The sequence below is a fragment of the Thamnophis elegans genome, chromosome 14 (assembly GCF_009769535.1).
Source record: "Thamnophis elegans isolate rThaEle1 chromosome 14, rThaEle1.pri, whole genome shotgun sequence".
NCBI lineage: Eukaryota > Metazoa > Chordata > Lepidosauria > Squamata > Colubridae > Thamnophis > Thamnophis elegans.
Genome location: NC_045554.1, coordinates 23190308 through 23214511, shown reverse-complemented (window position 1 = coordinate 23214511; position 24204 = coordinate 23190308). Strand labels below are relative to the sequence as shown.

The 24204-nt window shown below is 49.1% G+C and overlaps 1 protein-coding gene across 1 annotated transcript in view; it reads right to left on the bottom strand.

Moving 5' to 3' along the window:
* The window catches only part of ST3GAL2 (ST3 beta-galactoside alpha-2,3-sialyltransferase 2), a 30570-nt gene extending 6420 nt beyond the window's left edge, over positions 1-24150 (bottom strand). Inside the window, exons 1-3 of the mRNA XM_032230767.1 lie at positions 22969-24150; positions 6794-7879; positions 2043-2236 (exon numbers count right to left, since the gene is read on the bottom strand). Coding sequence (XP_032086658.1) covers positions 2043-2236; positions 6794-7123 — 524 coding nt within the window. The 5' untranslated portion in view covers positions 7124-7879; positions 22969-24150. The remainder of the gene's footprint in view (positions 1-2042; positions 2237-6793; positions 7880-22968) is intronic.
* Positions 24151-24204: the final 54 nt, after the last annotated feature.

Sequence of the window (24204 nt, the reverse complement as noted above, 5' to 3'; positions counted from 1 at the left end):
ATGTCTTGAAAAGCATGGCCCCAATTGTTCTCCAACATGATTATTAATGGCTTGGATGAGGAACTGGAATGGGAATGCTTATCACATTTTCAAATGAATCACATTGAAATTCAATGCAGAGAACAGTTGGAATTCAATGTAGGGAAAGGCAAAGTCTTAGGCAAGAAAAACCAAAAGGACATATATAGACTGGGGGAAACCAGGCTTAATAGCAGTGACTGTGAGTGGGAACTTGGAGTCTTAGTGGACAAGCAGCTAAATAGGAGCCAACAGTATCCAGCAGCAGTCAAAAAAGCCAATGCAATCTAAAATTGCATTAACATAGGGATACAATTGAGATCAAGGGAGGTACTAATACCACTCTATAAAGCCCTAGTAAGACCACAACCAGAATTCTGCATCCAGTTTTGGTCACCGCACTATAAAAAAGATGTTGAGACTCTGGAAAGAGTGCAGAAAAGAGCAACCAGGATGATGAGGGGACTGGAGACTAAAACATATGATGAATGGTTTCAGGATCTGGGCCTGGCTAGTCTGGTGAAGAGAAGGACCAGGGGAGACAGGATAACCGCCTTCCAATATTTGAGGTGCTCCCACAGAGAGGAGAAAGGGGTCAAGCTATCTTCCAAGGCGCCTGAAGGCCAGACAAGGAATAATGGAAGTAATATAAAATTGGGCGAGACATTTAATTCCTTAGAAGACAGAAATAAAATTGATCCTGATGGCTGGAAAATGGATAAAAGTCATTGACTGAAATTTAAGGGAAACAAGTACAAAGTTCTTTACTTGGAACTGTGGCTGATGATAAACTGAATGTTTCGTGTTGAAACAAATGACACAACCAGAAGAGACCAAGAAGAACATCTAAAGCCGTGACGGCGAACCTTTGGCACGCAGGCCACAGGTACCATGCAGAGCCCTCTCCGTGGACATGCAAAATCTCACCCAGCTAAGATCCACTGCGCATGTACATGTGCCTCCCACTGGCCAGCTGAATGTTGGGTCTCTGCCACGCACGTGGGAGACGTGTGTGCATGCACGGGGGCCCCAGGGGTTTGCACAAGCATGCACAGGGGGTGGGGAGAGTGCCGCGTGTCCTTGTCATGGCCCGTTTTTGTTTCCAGGAGGCCTGCTAGGCCCAAAATGGGTCACAGGGGCGCGTGGTATTCCCCCCCACACCTTTGGGCCCAAAACTGGGCACGGGGGCATGGGAGCACAGGGTGGGGTGGGGTGTCACACACACATTGTATTGTGGGTGTGAGCACACACGCACTGTTGTGCATACATGCAGGCTTTTGGCACACGAGGACAAAAAGGTTAGCCATCCCTGATCTAAAGGCTCCAAAGAGCCAGGAAAGAAAGGAAAAGTGTGTGAGGCGCAGGAGATGCCTTCAGCTGTCCTTCCAAGAGTTGGCCCCAGTCCAAGGCAGGAGAGGATGCCGCTGGGGGTGGTGTGATCAAGGAAAGTTTGGTCTTCAGAAAAGGTCTATTTTATGATTTCCCCTTATGGTTCTTGCTCGGCTTGTTGTCTCCTTTCTAGGAAAGGAATGTGGTTTATTCCGTGCTAGTTCCCTCTCTGAATCTCGTGCTGGTGAATTCCTCAACCCTGGATTAGACTCCTGGCCTACTGTTGAAGTTTGCAGGTGCTGTTAGACAGATGTAGGTAACAAATTGTATTGATCAGTTTGGTTCGCAACTCTGCTGCCTTCAGCCAGAACTATCTAGGAGCAGCTATCATACCCACTCACGCTGACCTATTTAGAGAATCAAATCTGCTAAAAGAGTTTATCCCATCTGACTGAAGGACACAACATCTAACCAGTCTGCTTGGCTTAGGATGCAACACTCAGAAAACTTTCTGAGAACCCTATTCTGGGCCTGTTTTGTTTGGATCAGTATATTTATAGATGCATCCACTTTTAAGATTATTCTGATGGCAACAGAGCATAATGAAAACCATGATAAATGGATCACTTGCACAAATTGCTTGCTTGCCTCCCCACCCCCCCAGTTCTCAGGTCCTCCCCCACTTTGCTCCTCACCTCATAACGAAGTCGTGTCTATTGATGTCTTGGCCGTAACCGGAGCCTCGCAAGTTCCCTGAGTTGCCCACGACAGCACAGCGCCGGCAGGACGGGGATTCCCGGCACCTGTACGGATCCTCTCCCGGAACAATCTGGAAGAGCTTGTCCAACACTTCGTGAAGGCTGTGGGACTTGAACTGGGGCTGCAACATCTAGAAAAAGTGGGACTATTTGCAGCAGTTGAAAAGGTCTGAGGTTAGGGTTAGCTGACTTACCTGACTGGGAGCTATATTACCAGGCAACAAGTCTGATGTGGATTAAGGAATGGATAATGTTAAGAAATGTTAGACTTTTGAACTTAGAGGATCACGACTTGCTGCTGGGATGGCATGCATTCTTATGGTATAAGGGAACCAAAGCACATGGTTACTTTAGAAGACATATAAGAGAGACTTTGTTATTAAACTGGGAGAAGATTAAGAAATTACATTACTTAAAAATTCCAGTCTGGATATCAACCATTGAAGCCTTTTCATATTCAATAATATATAAAAAGGAACAAACAGATATGCTGAACTATTAAACTATTAAATACAGAGGGTGAACTTAAATCCATTCAAGATTTGAAACAGGAAGGAATCGAAATCAATCGGTATTCATATGTGCAAATACATTCTAGATACAATGAAGATCGAAAAATAGAGGGTTTTTATGATAAAATGACTGAATTAGATAAAATCTTAACAGGTACTGATGAAAAAGTAATTAAAAAACTTTATAGCTACCTATTAGAGGTGAAACTACAGGAAGATAAAGAAACTATGTTAGCTTGGGGGAAAAATTTTGGGCATGGGATTGACTTAGAGAAATGGCAAAAACTGTGGATTCAAAACTATAAAATGACAATGTCAACTGCATATAAAGAGAATTTGTATAAGATTTTTTACAGGTGGAACTTATCCCCAACGAGAATAGCAAGAATGTCTAAGAAGAAATCCGAAAAATGCTGGAAATGTCATCAGACGCCGGGTTCATACTACCACATGTGGTGGACTTGTACTGAAGCTAAAAGAAATTGGACTAAAATTCACATGTGGTTGGAGAAAATGATACATAAACACATAGACTTAAAACCAGAACTTTTTCTATTGGGAATCATACCAGAAACATACAATAAAGACTTGAAATATTTGATTGCAAATGTTTTAACAACTGCTAGAATTGTATTTGCAAAAAATTGGAAAAATGAGAAATTACCAAGACAGGAGGAAACTATTCGGAAGATAATTGAATGTGCCAAGATGAGTAGACTTACATTTGGAATTAGAGAACAGGAGGATGAGCAATTTTATAAGGTATGGGATTTGTTTTACCAATGGTTGGATAAAAAAACCTGGAAATGAAATTGTTTATTAATGTACTCCCAGAAAGTTATAGTCATTGTTATGAAAGTTTTTGTTTTTTGTTTTGCTATGAAATAGAGTGCTTGATCATATGATATACAAAGGACAATAATGTATTCAATGTACAAGAATGGGATGATTTGAATCCTATGATCCTATGTATAATTGTAAGCAGCGACCATGTTATACAGGTAAGATTTTTATATGTTAAATGGACTAATGATGATGTAATGAATATATATATATATATATATATATATATATATATATATATATATATATATATATATATATATATATATATATATATATATATGTTGTATTTGTGCTGATAAATAAATAAAGGGAGACTAGTACAGATCTATTTCAAGCTATTTAGCTCTCATCAGCTAGCCATACCCTTACTGGGAATCGAACCTGTGCTGTATTGCATCTTAGGCAGATGTGTTAACCACTGAGCCACAGAGCTCGACTTATATATATATTTAGATTTACAACCCCCGGTATGCCCAAATATTCCCAGTAAGGGTATGGCTAGCTGATGAGAGCTAAATAGCTTGAAATAGATCTATACTAGTCTCCCTTTATTTATTTATCAGCACAAATACAACACACACACACACACACATGAATTGAAATGTTCAATAACTACTTGGATTAGCTTGGAAACTACTTCTGGAGTTGAACATGCTACACTATAAGTATTGTATATTCTATTGATGATTAATATTAGCGGTAACCTGAACACATAATGCTCAATGATAAGTATGTATTTAGTTATGTTTGATGGATAACCAGTGATCTTATTTTTAATTGTAAAAACTGATGCACAAAAGTTTGTAACCAAACGACATGCTTGACGAAATTGAGGAAAGTTTTTTATATGTGTTGTTTAGTTTTTGTTAGTTTTAAAAATAAAAAAATATATTTAAAAAAAAAAAAGGTCTGGGGAGGTTTTGAGAGAGAGGACAGGACAGCCGAACTTGGGTCGCGAGCACTGATCCCGCTGTTGACCAAACCGAGTGTAAACCAGGGGAGCTTACAAAACACAGAAGAGACTCATCTTTGGGGCATATCTCCCTCTCACTGACAACAAAACGGCCTGCAGCCATTAAATGCTCATCCAAATCCTTCAGAGTCTCCTCTTCAAAGCCCACCTTGCTTGTTGAAGGGCAGTTTGAGGAACTGAACTGGGCAGGGCTTTCTTTTTGTCACAGACAACCAGGTGCTTATGGGAACAGCTCACAAGTAGCAGCTGGAGACCTCCCCCCCACCCCATTTTCCATCCACTGACTTCCCCACCCCCACCTGGCATTTGCAGGCAATGCTGCCCCCCCCCAATCTGAGGTAACAGTGAGTCTCCAAGGGGGTCATTCCATTATATGTGGTCTGTTTTCAGAAAAGGGACCTGCTCGGCATCATGGGTTTTGATGAAACTTGATGTGAACGTGGACACACGTCCCCAATGAACATTGGTAAAGTGTTACATTTGCTGATACAATAATTGCGGAGGTAGACTTATTTGTTTGACACACACACACCCATCCACAGTATGACTCTGAGGTTTCAACAACTTTGGCACATAATAGTCTCCCCTGAGCCCCACCAGAGTTCCGCCCCTGGGCTTCCAGGGTATGCTCCACATATCCGTGTTAAGAGGCAGCCTGTGAAGGGCTGGTGGGTGATAAAACAGAGAATGAGAATGAGAATAAGTGAGAAAGGGGACACGGTGCAGCCTCTGCAATGAGGCAGGCTCAGCCCCAAAACGCCACATCTTGGACAGCAAACTCAGCAAAGTTTAGGAGCCTCACAACAAAAGGTCATTCCAGAACATCACAGCAGGGCTCCTTCCTTCCGAGTCCCCTTGGGAAGTTCTGGTCATTTACAGTTTTCCAGCCTAAGAATGTTTGCAACTGTGGCAAGAGGCTGGGCTTTTCTCCTCCAACCTGCTCACTTGGGGCAGCTACCATCAACATGATGACAACCCCTCCCCCCTTTGAAGGTGTTAGATACCTGCCTTCCTCCTTCCTGGCAATTCACCAATTTTCCAGAATTCCTCAAAAATAAGAAGCCGGGCGGGACCATCAGGAAGTTAGTTCCCTTACTTTTTTAGAAGGCGACGCCTGCAGGCCCAGAAGTAGGGACTTAATTTGAAGTCATCAAATACTAAGCTTGCGTCTTAAATTCACAGGGTTGAACCCGATGTTGATGAAGCTCATTATTTGTCAAAACTAAATCTGACAAAATATTCATGTAATCGACTGATCTGATCTAACCATTACAACTGCAAGTATGCCCTTCGAGTTGAGTTTGACTAGATACCCAGGTACTTGGGTTGCAATTCACAGCCTGTGTGGTCCCGAAATGCCTTTTGCCTGTGTTTTTAATGGTACTTTTCTACTGAATTATTAATCTGCTGTAAAAGAGTATTTGAAGGCAGAGCATGTTGTGTTATTCATACATGACCAACAAGAAATATTTTTCCTCAGATTTCAGCAATGTTTAAAAATGGCCACCCAGGTGAGTCCACTGACTTCCTGCTGTCAGGGAGCATGGACTGGGTGACATGATCCCACAAGGGGCACAGTCAAGTCCTGGCGTAGTCTGAGGTCCCCAGCAGCTGGAGACAAAAAGCCTGGGGAAAGACAGATGTGGTGGCCATGGTGGCACTCTGACCCTCCACGTCTATCTTGACCCCAAGGGAGCAGCTGCAGAACACACGTCAGGACACCTAGGCTTTCTTTCTTGACTTCCCTGTCTAAGACCAAGAGGGAGTGACCGCCCTGCATTCCTGCAGCCAGCTTCAGGCTGAAAGGAGGACTTGAACTCGGGCCTCTTTATTCCTGGCCCAGCACCTTCACTCACTTCACCAAAGTGGTTGTCAATAGGAAGACAGAGGCGGGAACCAAAACCAGGAAGGCATTAGCCTAAGGCAAAGCCAACCAGCTCCTGCCTTTGTGTCCTCAAGGGGCTGCAAATTCCAGAGGCAAAGATGCTTCCTCTCCCCCAGACTCTGTTCACCCTTACTTATTCTCTTGGAGCGCATTTTGATGCAATATTTGGCTGATTACAGAAGGCAGGAATGCTCAGGGGTCTGTTATGCGCACAAGGGGTGTTTGTGTCAAAGGACTGAGGGAGAATGGGGGGCAGACAGACAGGAGAGCATCATACAGCTTAAATAATGAAAAAAAGTTTGGCCATGCTTTTGCCACAGAGCAGGTCCAAAGGCTTTGGGGATTATTTGCAAAACTGCCCAGCAAAGTTCCTGAGATGATTTTACCCAAGCAGGAGACATGGGCTTGCCCTTCCTGCAGGAGCTTAGCAGCTGCTTCTGTCTGGGCAAAGAGACGGCGGGGCGGGACTCACCATCCACCACCTCTGGACCTCCAGAGGCAAGTCCATGTTCTCTTTGGTCCACACCGGGGAGATGTTGCCATCAAAGCGGCTGTCAAACCAGGCGGTGTCGCTGGACTCCATGGCACACCGGTGGCAGGCACAGCTCTTCACCAAGAGCCCCTCCTTGCTCAGGCGCTGCATGCCAGCGTAATTGGGCACCAGTTTCACCCGGTGGAGCCCATTCAGCCCTCCGAGGTCCAGATAGGCCATGCTGTGGTGCGAATAGGTGAAGAGCAGTGACATGATGAAGACAAGCAGGAATGCCGTGGAGAGGAACCAGAAGCGCAAGGAAAACTTCATGGTGGGCTCCAAGGAGAAGGCCCCCTCCACACAGCTGCCGCCAATGGAAAAGGGGAGGGGGGAGCAGGGCTGACCAAGAGTTGGACTTGACTGGACTATCCCTTCAGTCTCATGAAGGTCCCACAGCCAGACCAGAGATGGACCCAGCACATGAGACCCTCTGCCTTCAGGAATCAGACCTTTAACTGCAGAAGAAAAACTCCCAGGGGCTCCTGGCCATTTTGAGTTCTTATAAAACTTGTTTTGAAAATGTCTCTGTCCAGAGAAGACCCTTTTCTTTTGGAGATTGCTGTGACTCGGGGGGGGGGGGGTGACGACGACTGGGGGCCTCTGCCTTTTCTTCCTAGCTTCAGGATGCTGGGTCTTGCGCAGAGGGAGGGAGAGCAGCCACTATCAGAGCCACGTTGCCGACATCCTTGGGCTTAAGAAGCCGCCTCCTTGAGGCCCCCAGCTGGGACGTGGAGAGCTGCTGCCCTTCCCCATGGGTACACCTCGCCTCCTCCCTCTGCTTCCCAGGGCTGACGAGGGGGCAGCGCATCTGCAGCACTGCCACAGAGTGAGGTCTCCTGGCTGGGCCAGGCTCTCTATGCACCCTTGGCCCGTGGCGCCCACCTCTGAGTGGCACAGGTAATGCCCAGTCAGTGCAGCAGCATCTTCCCTCGCGTGGCATCTGCCAGACATGGAGCTACAGGATGGCACTTCCTTGCGCTGCTCTCTTCAATATACTTCTGGCAAGCGCTCAACCAAAATCTGAACCTGGGAAGGGAGGGGAGGGGCAGAGAAAGAGAGAGAAAGGTCGCAATTACACAATGAAGCAGGCAACAAGTCAAATCAATACTAGCTCAGTGCCTCAATGGCTGCAGGAGCAGCAGCAGCCAACTGTGCCTTCCGCCCTCTGGCCTTGGGCATCCACAGCACCCCCTTCTTCCCCTCGGGAGCACAGACAGCTGCCTGCTCATCCATGGGCCCGATGTAGAAGATGCGCTGCCGGCATGCTTCAAGGAAAAGCGCCTCTTATTTTCAGCATAAACCCATCAGAACACATCAAGCCTCCTGCCAAAGCCCACATGGACAGGTTTTCTTAGTGGAACCAATCTCTTGTAGTAGAAATACATGCAATATTTTGGAATTCCAAAGATTAACATTGTTCCAAATAGTAAATCCTTCCTCAAAACGCCAGATTCCACTAGCAAAGCACCATCTGCATGCGAAGAACGCAAAGGCTCCAGTCGTTTTTTCCTAGCAAAGCAGTCAGATTTCCTTGTTTTCCTTCCTCCCAGGAATTCTGGTTCCAACTAACTCACCAAGGGCTTCCTTGTGCCCACAGCTTCTGCTAGGGAATCAAGAGGGGCTCGCTGAGGCAGAACTTCCAATTCCTAGGATGCCCCCTTAGGAGCAAAGGAGGGTTTGAAGTAAGCATCCCATCACTAATGGGGAAGGGGACTTCATTGCAGGTCTCCAGAATCCTGCCTCTTTGCTCAAATGTCCATGGTGCTCAATCTAAAGCAAACCTGGCTGAGGCCATTTTGGAAGCTTCAGGGTTGCCACAATGCAGAAGAGGGAACAGAGAGTGGGGGGGGGGGGAATAGATAGCTGGGGTTTGTAGTCAAAACAAAAACTTTTCCTGTGGGAACCAAGGACATTGTAGCAGGTGGCTGGGGGGGAGGAGGAGTGGAGTAACCAAGCAACCAGCCAGCATCTCTATTGGACAATGTGACTGATGACTTGGGGGAATTTCACTTTTTAATTAGGTGAAAAGCGCGGGAACTTTCAGAGTGATTTTTCACCAGTTTTGCTAATATGATGTATCCAATAAATTGTTCTTTGAGGAGCCTAACTCGGAGTTCTACTTTCAATGGGTGCATTACTTGGAGCACTGACTGTATGGAGTTCCTCAGTCATCCAGGTCATGGCTATCTCAAAGGTGTTTTTTTTTTCAAAAGGTAACTGGACTATATATTTTTCTTGAGGAAGAAAATGTTTTGCTTCTCATCCAAGAAGCTTAATTAGTTCTGACTGGATGGGGGGGGGATTCTGAAAGTGCCACATTCCTGGGTCCTTGGAGCAGACTATGGGGCCCGTGGGGGCCCTTCCTGTTATATACTGAATAGATAAGTTGCGTAAAGCCCAGCTAAAGTGAAACGAACCTTTGGCTGTCCCAACTGTTAACTTCAACACTTTTGGAGGGAAACTTAGAGCATTCATATTTAGGTGGGCTTTTTCAAGTATTACAATTGGTTAAGCCCTGTGGGCCCAGAGTATAAATTAGAGGGATTTGCCTGCAGTTCATTGGTCCCAGTTTTGAGTCAATAAATGCTGTTGTATCTATGCTGGTCTGTTCTTGCTTAGTGAAGCCCACTCACAATTCTTCCCACCTCCTCCTTTCTGGGATGGTGTAAAGCAGGGATGTCAAACTCAAGGCCTGCAGCCCGGATACGGCCCATAGGGTGCTTAGATCTGCCAGTGAGGCCTCCCCGGAATCAGCAAAAGACCAGCCCACAGTATCTCTGACACCGAAAACAGAGCTCGGGAGCACCACACGCAGCCTTCCCAGGCCCTATTTTCATCTGGGACAGCCTCCTGCAGTCCTCTACCAAAGAAAACCGAGCGTGGGGAGCCACGCACCGCCCCCAAGCTCTGTTTTCGCTGGCAGAGGGTTGCAGGAGGCCATCCAGGCCAAAAACGCACCCCACCAGCTCCATTTTTCCTGGCAGAGAGCTATAAAAACAAACGAAAAACAAAACAAAAGGAGGAATGAAACACAAAGAAAGAGAAGGAAAGAGAGGAAGAAGAAAGGAAAATAAACAGGGGAGGGAGTTTATAATGAGAGGGAGGGAGGGCCTGAGGGAAGTCCTGCCTTAGCATTTGGCCATCACAGGTGCCCTCGACATGAGTGACATCGAGCTGGCGACACCCATCCTGATCACACCCAAACAACCCCCCCCCCCCCGGTCAAACACAACCCTGATGTGGCCCTCAATGAAATGGCGTTTGACCCCCCCCCCCCCCGGTGTAAAGGCTGGAGAGACGGGAGTCTCAGGCCAGAGAGAACTGGAGCAGAGGTCAGGTAAAAAAAACGGGTGGCCCAAAGCCCCTGGCCTCAAAATAACAGGAGAGACAAGCCTAAAATTTAAGCTTCTGCCAAATCCTCCCTTTGTGTCAGGGAGACCGTCTGCAGGTACAGCTGGTCCTTGACTTCCGATCACAATTGAGCCCAGAATTTATGTTGCTAAGTGTGAAGTTTGTTGTGAGTTTTGCCCCATTTTATGACTTTATGACTAATGTTATACTGGCTACAATTATACATTATATACCTCAACAGGTCTCCGTTCTTTCTTTCTAGATGTTATAGGAGGAAGACTGGATTGTTCTTCCTGGAAAATAACTGTGCTTTTAAAAGACAAATTGACTGACAGCTATTAAAAATACTAAAACTGGATGCAATATTCCATGTGTGATCTTACAAAGGCATTATAAAATAGTGCGTGTGAACTGCTTTGGCTTTTTCGGCAGCTGCAGCACACGGCTGGCTCATATTTACTACGTGTTCGTCCACAGAGGACACCAAGATTCCCCCCAAAGGTATAGCTGTTGAGTCAGGTACCGCTTAATCTATAATTGTGCCTGTGGTTTTTCCTGCCCAAGTTTAGAACCTTACTTTCTCTAGGTGGAATTTCATTTTGTTAGATGAGGCCCAGTTTTCAAGTCTGAGTCTATCCTCCATTCGCCCCAGCTTGGTGTCATCTGCAAATTTGATAAGTTTCCCTGCTAACTCATTTAAATAGTTTATGAAGATGTTAAAGAGTTCTGGGCCAAAGGCAGACAGAGTAGCCCACTGCATGCTTCCCTCCATGTAGCTGCGGTTCCATTGAGGGCTACACAATGAATTGTACTCCTTAATGCCAAGAGAATCTTGTGATCCCATCAGTTATAGGAGAATCCTGTGATTCAATGATTTAACATATTGTTAATCTGTCGGAGTTGGAAGGGACCTTATAGGTCATCTAGTCCAAACCCCAGCTCAAGCAGGAGACCCTTTATCACTTTTGACAGATGGCAGTTCAATCTCTTCTTGAAAGTCTCAAGTGATGAAGCTCCCACAACTTCTGAAGGCAACTTCTGTTTGATCAGTTGATTGTTCTCACTGACAGAAAGTTCCTCCTTATTTCTAGGTTGAATCTCTCCTTGGTCAGTTTCCATCCATGATTCCTTGTCTGGACTTCAGGTTCCTTGGAAACAGGTTGATCCCTTTCTTCTCTGTGGCAGCCCCTCAAATATTGGAACACTGCTACCATGTCTCTGGTAGCTAGTCTCCCACTAGACTAGCCATGCCCGGACCTGCACCATTCATATGTTTTACTCTCCAGTCCCCTAATCATCATGGTTGCTCTGCACTTTTTTAGAGTCTCAACATCTTTTTTATAGTGCGGCGACCAAAACTTGATGCAGTACTCTAGGTGTGGTCTTACTAATTAACTAATTAGTAATAATTAGTAACTAATTACTAATTAGCCTCCTGGGAACAAAAACGGGCCATGACGAGGACACGCGGCACTCTCCCCACCCCCTGTGCATGCTTGTGCAAACCCCTGGCCCCCCCATGCATGCACACATGTCTCCCACATGCGTGGCAGAGACCCAACATTCAGCTGGCCGGTGGGAGGCACATGTGCATGCGCAGTGGATCTTAGCTGGGTGAGGTTTTGCATGACCACGGAGAGGGCTCTGCATGGTACCTGTGGCCTGCGTGCCAAAGGTTCGCCATCACGGCTTTAGATGTTCTTCTTGGTCTCTTCTGGTGGTGTCATTTGTTTCAACACGAAACATTCAGTTTATCATCAGCCACAGTTCCAAGTAAAGAACTTTGTACTTGTTTCCCTTAAATTTCAGTCAATGACTTTTATCCATTTTCCAGCCATCAGGATCAATTTTATTTCTGTCTTCTAAGGAATTAAATGTCTCGCCCAATTTTATATTACTTCCATTATTCCTTGTCTGGCCTTCAGGCGCCTTGGAAGATAGCTTGACCCCTTTCTCCTCTCTGTGGGAGCACCTCAAATATTGGAAGGCGGTTATCCTGTCTCCCCTGGTCCTTCTCTTCACCAGACTAGCCAGGCCCAGATCCTGAAACCATTCATCGTATGTTTTAGTCTCCAGTCCCCTCATCATCCTGGTTGCTCTTTTCTGCACTCTTTCCAGAGTCTCAACATCTTTTTTATAGTGCGGTGACCAAAACTGGATGCAGAATTCTGGTTGTGGTCTTACTAGGGCTTTATAGAGTGGTATTAGTACCTCCCTTGATCTCAATTGTATCCCTATGTTAATGCAATTTTGGATTGTATTGGCTTTTTTGGTTGCCGCTGGACACGGCTGGCTCCTATTTAGCTGCTTGTCCACTAAGACTCCAAGTTCCCACTCACAGTCACTGCTATTAAGCCTGGTTTCTCCCAGTCTATATGTGTCCTTTTGGAGTTTTCTTACCTAAGTGCAGGACTTTACTTTTCTCTATATTGAATTTCATTTTGTTAGATAGGGCCCATGATCTGGAAGTGTAGCTGAAATCTATTCATTATAGTTTTTCTTGGTTAAAAGTTGGGTGCCCCCCCCCATCCCGCTGGCTGGCCTTTTAGCGGAGGTGCTCCCCCTCCAGTTGCCTTCAGACAGCAGGCCCCTTCCTGCCATGTGCTGCTTCTGCTCCCGCATTGCCCCTCCTCAGTCCACAGGGGGGTCTGCAGATCCTCTTTCAAAACCCACCAGGAGCAGAAAGGTTCCTGTGAGCCCCCCCCCCCAACTGAGTCTGCCTTCTTGCAGGCTGCTTTGCGCTTCATTTGAACCAGGGTGGGTGAAAGACTCCACACCAACAGCCAAAGGTCGCTGGGCAGAGCTGAAAGGTGAGAAGAGCGAGAGAGCAAGTAGAAAGCCTGCCCTGGATACCATACAACCCCTCTGAGGCTCCAGGCTTTCCCCTGGCAGGTTCACCTGGGGTCCCTTCTGCAGGAGCAATGCATCCAAGGACATGCGTGTGTGCGTGTGTGTGTATGTGTGTGTATTCTCGGAACTTCCCTGCATGTCAGACCGGCTGATTTATCCAATTAATAGGGCTGCAGCCTCTCAGTCAGCATCCGTTTAATTAACTGCCTGCAGAAAAAAAGCACAAAAGGGCTTTTATTCCTTGCCAGCTGTGCGCAAGCCAGGAGCCAAGGCCACGTTCCACCCAACTCCAACAGACACACCATGGAGGGGATTCTGCCCACGGCCTGCAAGGCAGCCCACCCTCGGGCTAGCACTGGCCTGTGGCTGCAACCATTTTAGACATTTTTTTTTAAGACATTTTATTAGGATTTATAGGCCGCCCTTTTCCCTGAGGGGACTCAGGGCGGCTTACAATCGCAGGGAAGGGGGTGCAATACCAAAAGACAAACAATATGTGAACAGAATAACATAATAAAACACAACTTGCATTCAACAGTCAACACTCAGGCGGGTAAATTGGGAACCTATCCCCAGGCCTGATGGGAGAGCCAGGTCTTAAGGGCTGTGCGGAAGGTCTGGATGGTGGTGAGGGTACGGATCTCGACGGGGAGGTCGTTCCACAGGGTCGGAGCTGCAACAGAAAAGGCTCTCCTCCGTGTAGTCGCCAGTCGACATTGACTGGCAGATGGGATTCGGAGGAGGCCCCGTCTGTGCGATCTGATCGGTCGGAGGGAGGTAATCGGCAGAAGGCGGTCTCTCAAGTACCCAGATCCACTACCATGGAGTGCTTTAAAGGTGGTCATCAGTACCCTGAAGCGCACCCAGAGATCACCTTTGTGGCCTGCGGTTCTCGCGGACCAGCAGATTGACCCTCTTCCCATATTCTCCTGCTCCAAGATGGGGCCCCCTCCTCCCTGGTTTGGTCCATTCAAGCCCCCTCCAGACCCTGCCTGGGAACTCCGCTATTCCTCTCCTCATAAGCCCAAGGCTGTGACATGCCCAAATTGAGTGCAAGCATCCGTCCCAAAGTGAGGGGGCTGGCACAGTGCCATGCCAAGGTTTTCCCAGGACTGTGGGAGGAGAAGGGATTGGCTTCTCCATCATTCCCTGCCCTGTTTGCCCTTGAAAAACAATGCACCAAGGCAAATTGGTAGCCAGAGGTCATTTTCCAAAGAGGAGGGGAACCAAGCAGGAGAGTCTCCCCCAGAAACTTTAGCAGCTGGCACAGGCCTGCCCATCGTCATATGATGGCAAAGACAGGAGAGGAAGCTGTGCCCAACGGATGCCAGGGGCCTGAAGGAGCCAGGGTGCTTGTTGAGTGGCAGAGGCCCGTTATATGCAGACAGCTGGGTTTGACTGGCAAGAGGAGGAGGGGGGCTCTGGATGATCTGAGAAACCAAAGCTGTGGAGGGATTTAAGCGGCCTTCAGCACCTGAAGGGAAGGCGGGGTATGAATCTAAAAAGTACGTGGTTCAATGCCTTATGCATTGAACCAGCATTATGTGTTCAATGCCATTTCAGTTTCTTACAAAAGTCAGGATGCACATTTTGACTTGTTGGTGTTGGAGCTTGGAAGCCCTGTAGCCGATAGACCAGGGGCAAGGAATCCTTGGTTATCCAAGCCAGCAGGCAGCCGCATGGAGCAAGCCTTCTGCAGCCACATGGCCTCTCTGTAAAGAGCAGAACCGGCTTTTCTTCCAGGAGCTGCTACTGCAGCAACAACAATAGGGGTGTGGGGAGAGGGCCATCCAGGTAGCCACTTGGGGCTCCTACTTGCCTTTGCAGAGCTGCAAGAGCAGGGAAGGCTGGCTCCCTTGACTCTAGAGCCTTCCTCAATCAGGGCCCCAAGCGCTTTCCGGTTTGCCCGTTGGGCTGTTTTTCACCCTCCCCAGGCTTCAGGAGAGCCTCAGTGGAACAGCTTCAGAAATTGTGGGTGCTTCATCACTGGAAGTTTGTAAGAAGAAATTGGACAGCCATCTATCTGAAGTGGTCTAGGGCCCCAATGGCAAACCTATGGCAAGTGGAGCCATATTTGCCGGCATGGCAGCCCTCAGTTCTGCTGTACACTGATTTTCGGCCTTCCGGAGGGCCAGGTGAGGCCGTTTTCGCCCTCCCCAGGCTTCAGGAAAGCCTCCGGAGCCTAGAGAGGGTGAAAAACGGACCCAATGGACCAACCGGAAGTTTGTCTTGGTGGTCATGTGGCTGGTATGACTAAACGCCGAAGGCGTAAGGAAAGCTATTACCTTCTCACCTGAGGTGGTTCCTATTTTTCTTCTTGCATTTTTACATGCTTTTGAACCGCTGGTTTGGCAGAAGCTGGGACAAGTAACGGGAGCTCACTCCATTATGTGGTGCTAGGGATTTGAACTGCCAACCTTTCTGATAGACAATCTCAGCATCTGAGCCACCGAGCCACCATATCCCTTCTCTAGACTAGTCATACTCAATTTCTGCAACCGTAATTCATGTTTTTGTCTCCAGGCAACTAATCATCTTAGTTGCTCTTCTTTGCACTTTTTCCAAAGTCTCAACATCGTTTTTGTAATATGGTGACCAAAAGTGGATGCAGTATCCCAGGTGTGGCCTTACTAAGGCTTTATAAAACAGTATTAATACTTCACATGATTGAGATTCTATGCCTGTTTATACAACCAAGGATTGTATTAGCTTTTTTGGCTGCTGCCACAGACTGCTGGCTCATGTTTAAGTGATTGCCCACTACGACTCCAGGGTCCCTCACAGTTAGTTTTTGAGCCAGGTCTCGCCTAATCTGTACCTTTGGTTTTTCCTGCCCAGATGTAAAACCTTGCTTCCCGCCCACATTAAAATTCATGTTGTTGGATAGGACCCATTGTTCAAATCTGTCAAGATCCTTTTGCATTCTGAGCTTGTCTTTTGGGGTGATGGCTATTCCTGCCAGTTTATTGTCATCTGCAAATTTGGTCAGTTCCTCTTCATCATTTATTTTCAGAAGGATCTCACTGGGAGGAACTTCTAGCAACTAGGTTCTCCTGTGCCAAACAACAGGAGAGACGCCACCTTGCTGGGTTCATTGTTACTCCTGGATTTTAATCTATACTTGAAAATATTTCTGCAAGGCATCTCACCAATCCACAGCCTCTCTTCCACTGAAGCCCTTTGGACTTGTATAGAAACCCAAAGAGGAATAAATGGCTGCCAGGACATGTTTGCTCCCTGAGGACAATGGAGGTGGCCAAGCAGCCATGAAGGGAGGGGCAGAACAGTCTAAATAAACACCTACATGAATGACAGCTGGAAAGAGATGATGTTGCCAGAAGACAGGCTGACATTTGGTCAGGCTGTTGCCCAAAAGGAATGAAAGAAGCCTCCTTAGAGTCATTGTCGAGGGTTCGTGGAGAAAAAGGCAGCGCTGAAGGACGAAGCTTCCTCCACTTCTGGCACAAGTGACCAACTCTGCCCCTCAGCCAAGGGGACAAGGAGCTGGGGGAGCTCTGGACAAATGCCCCACAATGCAGAGGAGCCACAAACAAGCCATGGTTGGTAGGGTTCTCCAGGAATAAAAAAAAATGGTCCTGCAAATGCTCAAACTAAAGGAAAGGCAAATATTGGCTAGGGTGGCAAAGAAAGAGCAGAACGACTCAGCTGCACCTGGTTAGGCAGCAATCTGCAAAGGGCCCAATCCACCACTCCTCTGCCTCCCTGGTAGCCAGCCAGCCAGCCAGCAAGGAGGCCAATATTAGGCTCTGGCCTTGCCCCGCCTGGGATCTCTGCTCACATTTGACGTCTGGAGGGCTTCCATGTCCCCTCCAAGAAGTAACTATAGGCATTTGTAACTAGTAAGACCCTCTTATCCTTTTTTATATGATCGTTTTATTTATTTTTATTTACTAAAACATATTCCTGACCCCATTTCCAAGAAGAGTCAGGAGGATCAAGGACCAATAAACTGTGTGTCTCAAGGAGCAGAAGAAAGACAGTTTGCCCCTTGCAGGAAAGGCTGACCAATGCCAGGACTTCGTGCTGCCCGGGTAACAGGAGTAGTGTGGGGGGGTGTCTTCATCTGTTGGGGTCAGACTCGCTTCCAGGCCCCCTTAATCTCGTATAGTGGGAGAACCCAATGCACCCCTCTTGAACTGTTCAAACAAGAACAGGTACCCCCCCCAAGCCATTCAGCGTTTTCTGGGAGTAACTGAACCCCTAAGACCGTCCACTCATCTGCGCTTCTAAGCAGCTTGCAGTATACAACCACAGCATCCATAAAAAAAACAATAACAACAATTAATTAGGCAATAAAAATTCTTACTACTCTTGGGAGATCTTACGACTGCAATGTCCTCTGAAACAAAAGTCAGAAGGGGACAAATTGCCGTTGCCAATTTGCTACAGTCAACTCGCCACAGGACACCGCACTGCAGGACAATTTGACAGTTTTAGTTAATGATTTAAAATAATTTTAATTTTTCTCATTCACAGTTCATTTTGTCCCTCCTTTTGCATCCTCTCTTTAATGATTCTCCTCCACCATTTCTTTGCTATGAGTGTAACTCTTGTCCCGTGGCAAGTTGGCCATTGGTTGCGGCAAGTTGTCCTAGATGCAACAAAAGTGCCTTAGCACTTTTGGACAGTTATAGACGAGGGAATCCATTGGACCCTGAGGGTATACTGCTCCTGGGAATGGGGGAACCAGATTCCCCCCTCCCGCATTTCCTGATTGTAAAACCAGGTGTCAATCCTTGAAAAGACTTTGGCCGTGCTTCCTTCTTCCTTTCGCTTCCTTTCTAAGTCGTCATTCTTGGAAGAAGGGTGGGGGGAGTCAGAAGGTATTGGAACGTGGTGCCTTAACCTGCTAGACAAAACATTGGCCGGCCTCAGTGGGAGAACCAAGGTCATGGCAAGTAACATCTGCTGAGACCCAGGGAGAAACTGCTGATGTGACCTGAGGGGGGTGGGTGGGAAGTTTCTATTCTTTTAACTATCCTTAAAGCCCAGGAATTACGTACAGATAGTAGCTTCACCTTTCTACATGCCAATATGATGTACTCAATAAAAGGTCTTTTGAGCCTGACTGAAGCCTCAAGAGTCCTGATTCAATTGGGTTCATTACTTGGAACCATCACCACCAGGAAGTACAGCCTTATGGTTTATCCTAATAACCAGAATATGTTCGGTGTTAAAGACAGCAAAGTATCACATTTTTAAAAATATTTTGATGCACGTGCGTATTGCTTGAATCAAATCTGCTCCTGGTTTACCCAACTTTCACTGTATTGCTTCTATCCAGTGCAGGCCATCTTCAGAGGACTTGCCTAACTTTAATGGGATGTGTGGGTCGTAGGTGTGAAAAACTTGCCATAAGTCACTTTTTTCTGTGCCGTTGTAACTCTGAGTGGTCACTAAGTGAACTGTTGTAAGTTGAGGACCACCTGTATTGTCTGAAGGTGGGAAGGTGGGTTCCTCCCAGCTCTTGTAGGTCCTGGCAGCCTTGAAGTGGAGACAGACTTTCCTACCAGAACTTGTGCTACCTCTAGTCACACCAACAGCTCTCCCTACCTGGGCTGGCCCCCTTGCCCCCCCCCCCCGCCCCAAGGTGACGAATTCCCTTGCCCTATTCCTATCTGACTTGGTGAGGTAAAGAGCATGGCTTTCAGTGCCAAAGGTCTTCCGTGACTTTGCAAGTGTTTTACTATTGGCATAAGCCATAAATGTTACAATTGAAGGAGAAGAGCAACCCAACACAAAACAAAAATCAAACATCCTACAGTACTAAAAGGGGCTAAAAATGATGGTTGTATTACTTCTGTGACTTAGAAGCCACCTATGATTGAACAAGAAATGCATTATCCTTTTCTGATTATGGATTAGAAAATCAGGAGGAAAAAAGGAGGCAAGGCTTGGTCCCAGGACAAGATGGGTTTGGATACCAAAGGTCAGCCTCATCCATCCAAACATTGTCCAATGGGACAGTGGGACAATAAGAGACTCTCCTTTGGTCCCTGCTTTAGTGCTGAGCATGAAGAAGGAACACCCAGTCATGGGAAAGGGGAAGGCTGCTTGCTGGCATACTTTTCTGCATCAATGGAGAGGCAAGGACTGTGGCTCATGGGAGGGGTTCCACCCACCCACACTTCCAATGGTTAGGAAGGTGCAAAAGTGAACGGAATGAAGCACAAGTTTCATGACAGAGCTAAAGCCACAACACATTTATTTGAAAATAATGATCGTTCCAAAATCAGCTATAGGAATAGTAGCACCTTTGGGTGGCAAAGAAAAGAAGATTGTGCACAATCTAAAGGAGAATTAAGAATTCACTAATTCTGCTGTACAAAATAACAGAGACAACCACGAAGGGCCCAGCTTTGTATTTGCTGGTTGCCCCAGGCAACAGGAAATTCCACCCAGGCTGTCAAGAAGGGGGAACATGGGATTTGTGCGCTCCACCAGGGCCTCCGGATGGGGAGGAAGCTCATTGCCCCCCTCCAGTCTAGCTGGATCCCACCAGGGCCAGAAGGAAGAGGAAGGCCCTCCTTCTCCTCCAGCCCACCCCACCATGCTCCAGCTTGGCTCTACAGGAGCAGAGCCTTATTTTCTCCACCAAGACAGATATGAAAATCCCCGCAGGGCAAGAAACCCCAAAGGAAACTCTGGTACAAAAAGATTTGCAAAACAGAAATCAAAGGAGGTGAGGCATTAAACTTAAATACTAATTTTGTTACTTTGATTATTTGATTATTTTAACTTGGATTCACATTCTTCATCATTAAAAATAAGGTGAATGATGGAAGCTTCAGTCATCCTCAGATATGCACTACCTCCCTTGAGCATCCAATTCATGGGAGGGGGGGCAAAAGGGGGTGTTTCTGCTGTGGCTCCGAAGAGGAGCCTCTGGGCTTCAGGATCTCATCTTTGAACTAGCAGAGCCTGCCGCAAAGGTGAAAAACAGGTCAGGGTTTCAGGATGCAACCCTTGCCCTTTTGGACCTGAGGTTGTGCGGCTTTTACGCTCCTGATGGGCCGCTCATGCTTTTGCGCAATCTGGGGCTTAGAGAATTCTGCCCCCATAACTCACGATTCTGGGAGGATGCTCCGCCTGCGATGGCCGGTCCTGGTATGCAAGAGGCATTCCTTCGCCGGTGAGCACAGGGGTGCCAAGAGAGACGAATGAGACGACGAGCTCGGTCAGCGAGATCACGTCAGGGTCACCAGTTGCGGCGTTGTCGCCACACTGGAGGGCCACTCATGTGTCCTTGGCCAAATTGAAAGGAAAACACCAGGCAGAAATTCTCGGGATGAGTGAGCTTCGAATGAACTTCGAAGACCTCTTTTATTAGAAAAGTTAGTTACAGCATCATCAAAAAGGAGCATATCAAAAGGCATATATAATCACACATGGTACAAGTAAACTAATGAAAAGTTCACAGCATTCTACAAATAAACCAATAGAAAACCACATCATGGCAAAGGGTGGGCAAAGGGGGAATAGAAAGTTACAACCTAGCAGAGGGAGGGGAGACGGGGAATCGAAAGTTACAAGCTGCATGGCATAGGGGGGAGAAGGGGCAGGTGTGGGAGTAACTGGCTCACGTAGTTCATGAGGCTGCATAGTGAGTCCTGGCCGTTAGGCTGGAAAGATGTTCCTGGTACGATGTCTCTCCATCCCTGTGTGTGTGTGTGTGTTTCAGGCAGGCAAAACCCGCCCTGCACATGCACACCCCCAGATGGATACCAACAAGGTTGGGCACAAGTCTGTGAGGCAGGGGGCACATCTGGTCAGCTCTCCCTGCCACAGACACCCATGCTGTGAACCAGGGCTAAATGCAAAGGTAAAACCAAAAACCACCTCATAGCTTTGTTCTGTAAACTGGTTAATAAGATTTAATGCAGTCTGTTTGGTTTTGGGTTAGCCAATGGGATGTGCAAACCACACCTTATGGTTTAGTGTGTTGTATGAAAAAGCTATTGTGGCTTATTCAAATCACCAAACCCATGGCTTAGTGTAATGTGTGAATGCAGCTCTTTCGGGGAAGGGGAAGTTCCCCCTTGTTCAAGCTCCATGTTCTTCAGCTGGGAGGGGAGGGGTTGGCACTGCTCCATAGGACCATGAATTCCCTTAGTGCTGGCCCAGCTACGATCAGAGAGATTTGAACCCTGGGATTCATGAAAATGTTTCCTATTAATCCCAAACATTCTTCTGGGCAGAGACCCCCCCTCCCCCACATGAAGGGTGGGTGGGCCTCTCGGTTGTTCTCCTGAGATGTCAGTCTTGGGGGGGGGGGCTTTCCCCAACAAACCTTCTACTCAGGATATCCTATATATCAAGGACATGCAGCACCAATAGCTGGATTCACACACTCTACTAAGCTGGGCTTGAAAACAGTCGCCGGTGACCAAGGGATGTGAGCCAAGGGATGTTAGGCAACCTGCAACCATCTACCTCATGCTGTTCCATTGTTTCAGGGAAAGAAACTTTATATGAGAACAAGGAAGAAAAAGCCAAAGCTGTTAAAGTCTAAAGGTTCAAAAGAAAAGGAAATTCACCTAAGACTAACCAACATTCACCTCCTGCACTGACTGCAAGGGGTCCTTCCTTAAACCACATCCCATCTGCTTGCCCCTTCCCCACAGCATTTATGTTTCCTGAAAATGTTCCCAAGCAGACAATAAAACACGGATGGTTGTACCAATTTGATTAATCAATAATAACCATTCCCTGCCAGAGACCACAAACTATCCTACTAAGTATTTGCCCATTTAAAAATGTATGTGTCCCTTTTCCCATCTTCACCAAGGGATACAAATCCAATTCTTAGTTTGTCCATATTTATGGCCAATCCTTTGTTATATTTTTCCCATCAAGCACAAATTCTGTAGTCTTAGACACATTAATTTTCAGATCTTCATTCTGCTTAATATCATATTTCACAAGCATCCAAGTCACAATTATGTGTTTCACAACCCCTGCCAGGCATCAATCTGGTCTGCCCTGCTGAAGTGTTCACTTTGCCTCTTGGAACCTTTGAATCAGAATCCTGCCTAATACTTTTCCATCAACCTTTAACGCATGATAACTTTTTATTTGTGCAATGTCACAATCACAGCATTCTCCCAATGACACAGATACAGCCAAGGCACACCGCTCCTCCCCCAGTTCGACAAACGCCACACACACAAACACACACCCTTTTCTGCAGGTGCCCCCTCTACAACACCTTCAGCTCCATAATCTTCCAGGTCGTCTGTCCCTCACAGCAGCCTTTTCTCCCCTCCCATCTTGGAAGTCTATACCCAGCCTTTCGCCCATCATCTGCCGGGCAGCCTCCCCGATCCTTCTTTAGTCCTTTCAGCCCCGACACAAAAGGGAAGCGCAGCCACGAGACGCCGTCAGTTCAGGAGCCGGCGCCGACCCAGCCGGACGACACTTCCGCGGGGCCGATGGGGGAAGCGGCCGGGGGCTTCCGAGGCCGAGCCAGGCGCGCGCGGGCTGCGGGAAGGAGGCTCCGTCCGCTCGGGTCCCTGCAGGGGCATCCCTTGCAAGCGCCGACCCCCCAGCCGGCAGGACCCCGCCGCTCAGGGAGGCCGGCGGAGCAACTCAGCCTGGGCGCCCGGCCGCGACCCCCCGCGCTCAGCCCCGCCAGGCCTTCGCGATCCGCCGCGGACCTCGCCTCCCGCCGGCCAGCCTCAGCGGCCAAAGCCACGAGAGGCGGCGGCGCCCTTCCCGCAGCTCGAGCCGCAGCGGCGCCCGCCAAGCCTCCCCGGGCCTCCTGCGCCAGCTGCAGCGCGCGAACCGTACGGGCGCTCGCCGGGCAGCGGAGGAGGCAGGCGGCGCGCTCCGTCTCCCCGGCATCTCTCCCGCGAAGGCGGCACGCGGTCCACCCCACCCCTCGCCCCGCTTACCGGAGAGCCGCCGCCGCGCAGCCAGCCGAGAGCGAGGAGCTGGCGTCCGCCGGGGAAGGGCGCGGCGCGAGCCCGGATGGAGGAGAGGGCGCCGGGCGGGGGTCTTCCGCTTCCTGCATCGGGGGTCAGCGGGCGGGGGCCGGGCTGCTTTGCCTCCGCCGGCCTCCAGAGCCGATGCCGGCCGAGGGAAGCAACGCCCCGCCGCCCGGGTCCGCTCTGCCCGCCCCGCGGGTCCCAGCCAGCCCGGCGCCGTCCGGCCCTCCCGTCCAAGCTGCGCAGCAAGGGAAGCGCGACCCCGCGGCGGGCGCTCGCCGTCTGGAGCCCCGCCCGTCAGCCGGGAGGGTTTGGCGCGCGGCCCGATGGGCTCCGAGTCCCGAGAGTGCGGCTCCCCCAGACGCCGCCCTGGCAAGGCAGCTGCCGGCGTGGCCAAGACGGCAGATAAGGTGGCGGGCGAGCCTGGCTGGGGAAGCCCCCTCCTCAGCCGGCCTTTCTGCTGGGGCACCTCCCTCTCCCGTGGCTGGAGGCGCGGGGCGGGGAGCCGGACAGGCGGCCGTCTGCACTGGGGAAGCCGCGGAAGGGCGGCGAGGCGGCCGGGGGCGTTCAATCACGCGGCTGTTCCCCGAGGGAGACTCCGCTGGAGGCGGCCAGGCCGGGTTTGGCTGTGGGGCTCCCCCGGCGCCTCCTTCCGCCCCTCCCTGGGAGAAGCCCAGTTCACACCTTGCAGGCAAACCACCAGGTCCCTTAAAGCACGGGAGGCTTCGCTCGGCTCTCGCACTCGGGCCGGGCTGAGCCCCCAACCGCTGTGCATGACTGGCCAGCGTTCCGGCCCGGCGCGCCTCCCTGTCGGGCAGGCTGGGCGGAGTGACCCTGGGCTGTACCGGGCGGGGGGGGGGCGCCGCTATGGGACTCATCGGCCGTTCCCCCGCAGGGAAGCCCAGCCGCCCGATGCAGCCGGGCCAGGCTGGGGAAGCAGCGGCTTGTCCTGCCTCGCCTGGCCTCCCGCCTCTCGTTGTGGCCGCGGGCGTCGGGGGAACAAGGCACGAAGCGTCGGGCGGACGTTTTTCCACCTCTCCATCCGACTCTCCGCGTTAACCTTCGGAGCGAGCCGGGGACGGAATGTGGCCAAGTCTTCCAAGTTCCTCCTCGCCCCTCTCCAGGGCCGCCTTGGCCGGAGCCGGGGGGGTGGGGGTGGGCGGGGCGCCGGGAATCTTGGGGGACGGACCGGAGGGGCGGGGG